This window comes from Mustela nigripes, chromosome 1, assembly GCF_022355385.1.
Source record: "Mustela nigripes isolate SB6536 chromosome 1, MUSNIG.SB6536, whole genome shotgun sequence".
Lineage (NCBI taxonomy): Eukaryota > Metazoa > Chordata > Mammalia > Carnivora > Mustelidae > Mustela > Mustela nigripes.
In genome coordinates, this window is record NC_081557.1 from 68634586 (window position 1) to 68637281 (window position 2696).

A 2696-nucleotide genomic window follows, 5' to 3' on the forward strand; every position below is an offset into this window, starting at 1 on the left:
ATGAAGTCTAACCACTGTGGTCCCCAGAAGGCAAGTTGTGCTGTCATGACCTTCTGCCCAACCGCGGAGGAATTTAAAGATTTCAATAAATACATTGCTTACATGGAATCCCAGGGTGCACACCGAGCAGGCCTCGCCAAGGTGATTCCACCCAAGGAATGGAGGGCCAGGCCGACCTATGACGACATCAGTGACATCCTAATTGCAACTCCCCTCCAGCAGGTGGTCTCCGGGCAGGCAGGTGTGTTTACTCAATACCATAAAAAGAAGAAAGCCATGACAGTGGGCGAGTACCGCCGTCTGGCAAACAGCGGGAAGTATCAGACTCCACCACACTCGGGGTTTGAGGATTTGGAGCGAAAATACTGGAAGACTCGTCTCTATAATTCTCCCATCTATGGCGCTGACATCAGCGGCTCCTTGTTCGACGAAAACACCAAAGAGTGGAACCTGGGACACCTGGGAACCATCCAGGACCTGCTGGAGCAGGAGTGTGGTGTGGTGATCGAGGGCGTGAACACCCCCTACCTGTACTTCGGCATGTGGAAGACCACGTTCGCCTGGCACACGGAGGACATGGACCTGTACAGCATCAACTACCTGCACTTCGGGGAGCCCAAGACTTGGTACGCGGTGCCCCCGGAGCACGGCCAGCGCCTGGAACGCCTGGCCAAGGAGCTCTTCCCGGGCAGCGCCCGCGCCTGCGAGGCCTTCCTGCGGCACAAGGTGGCTCTCATCTCGCCCACGGTGCTCAAGGACAACGGGATTCCGTTCAGTCGGATCACGCAGGAGGCGGGCGAGTTCATGGTGACCTTTCCCTATGGCTACCACTCTGGCTTCAACCACGGCTTCAACTGCGCGGAAGCCATCAACTTCGCCACCCCGCGCTGGATCGATTACGGCAAGGTGGCCTCCCAGTGCAGCTGCGGGGAGGCCAGGGTCACCTTTTCCATGGACGCCTTCGTGCGCATCCTGCAGCCCGAGCGCTATGAGCTGTGGAAGCGCGGGCAGGACCGGGCTGCCGTGGACCACACGGAGCCCGTGGCGCCCGGCGGTCTGGAGCTGAGCGCCTGGCGGGAGGTGCGCGGCCCCGGGAGAGGCACGTGGAGCCTGCGGCACCTGCCACCGCGCCGGGCCCCACGGGCCCCGCGACCCGGGGCGGCTGGCTGGAGCCCCCGCCGCCGGCGCCGCCGCCTGGCTCCGTGCCAGGCCTCCCCGCACCCCTTACCCGCCCATAGTTCTTCCTCTGCTGCCCAGTGCGGGGCTGTCCCCGCCCGCCCCTCCGGGGAGCCTGGCCCCACTGGGCCACAGCCCCCCACTCCCTGTGCCCCAGGTCCCCGGCCCTCCCCTGGCAGGTGTGGTCCTGGTCGTCGTCCTCGGGAACAGGGGGCTCAGGGGGCTCAGGGGCCTAGCCTCCAAGCCCGGGCCAAGAGGCGCGTCTTGGGGGGAGCGGGGTACCCAGCTCCATACTCGGAGGCTCAGCCCTTTCCTGTGGATGGAGGCTGGGTGGACAAGGCAGCACCACTGAGCCTTGGATTCCGGTTTTACGCTCAGGCTTCTGGGTGCTCCTGTGCCCCTGATCTTCAACCCTTAGGGCCCCCATTGGATCCTGATTATCAGATGCACCCTGGCCCGTGCCTGCTATCCCTGGACAATATTAGAGTCAGCTTCTCTGACAGTATTCCCCTCGCTCTTCCTGATGTCGCCAGAACGCAGAAAACATTCCCCAGGAACGCTGATGGGCACTGGAGGGCCCCTCTAACCCTCTCGAGGTTGGTAATGATGGACCACACTTATGCCTCTATGAATCCAACGCCAGTTCCAGCTGCCAGCGTCTCTTCCGTCCCGGATTCTGATCCTCTGGGATTAAAGCCAAGGGCAGCTGCGCTCTTTGAATCCTGGGATTTGTTCAGGCCTGATGGAAGATCTTCAGCCTTTGAGCTGTTGACTTTTGAAGACTTTGCCCAATATAGCTGCATCTGACTGTCAACCTGGGAAAGTGTAGGCTGGGCCTATCCCAGTAGAGGGGCTTTGTCTTCTAGAAAAGAGAGGTTACCAAAGTTGCCAGAGACTTTTTCCCGCTTGGACAGCCAGGACTCCCAGTGAGTGGCTCCCAACAGCTGCCCACAGAATGCTGTAGTACTTCTCAGGGAATCTCAGCTCACCCCTGAAGACCAAAAGGTCTTTGGACTCTGCCTTGGCCTAGATGCCATGAACGCTGCTTGTTTCTGAGGTCCCCCCCCCCAGGATATCTGCCCTGCAGTAATTCGAGGCAACACTGGATGTTGCTGAGAATCTGACCGAGCCCCTCCATCCTCATATTACATCTGGGCCTCTAAGTCACTGATCCTGGCTGCCCCTGGACATTGCCACAGCCACAACTGAGCCCCAGAAGCTTCTTCTGCTTCGGCAGCTCTGATACACCCCACCTTTCAGGCCACTGCTCAGGCTGAAACCAGAGCGCATTGAGTCTGTCAGCCAATTCCACCTCAGGGATGTTTTTAACTTTATTGATGTTTCTTAAAGTTGTTATCTATACTGTGTATCTGCAAAGCAAAGAAAGGTTAAAATTCTTAAAATAGATTTTTACAATGTATTTAAGGGGTGCCTGTGTGGCTCAGTGGGTTAAGCCTCTACCTTCAGCTCAGGTCATGATCTCAGGGTCCTGGGATTGAGTCCCGGGTCAGGCTCTCTGC

At 58.7% G+C, this 2696-nt stretch overlaps 1 protein-coding gene across 1 annotated transcript; it reads left to right on the forward strand.

The window, feature by feature from the left end:
• LOC132018846 (lysine-specific demethylase 4D-like) lies at positions 1-1412 on the forward strand. The gene is made up of 2 exons (XM_059401636.1): positions 1-1202; positions 1334-1412. The coding sequence occupies exons 1-2, from the start codon at positions 1-3 to the stop codon at positions 1410-1412; spliced, it is 1281 nt and encodes a 426-aa protein (XP_059257619.1).
• The last annotated feature ends 1284 nt before the right edge of the window (positions 1413-2696 follow it).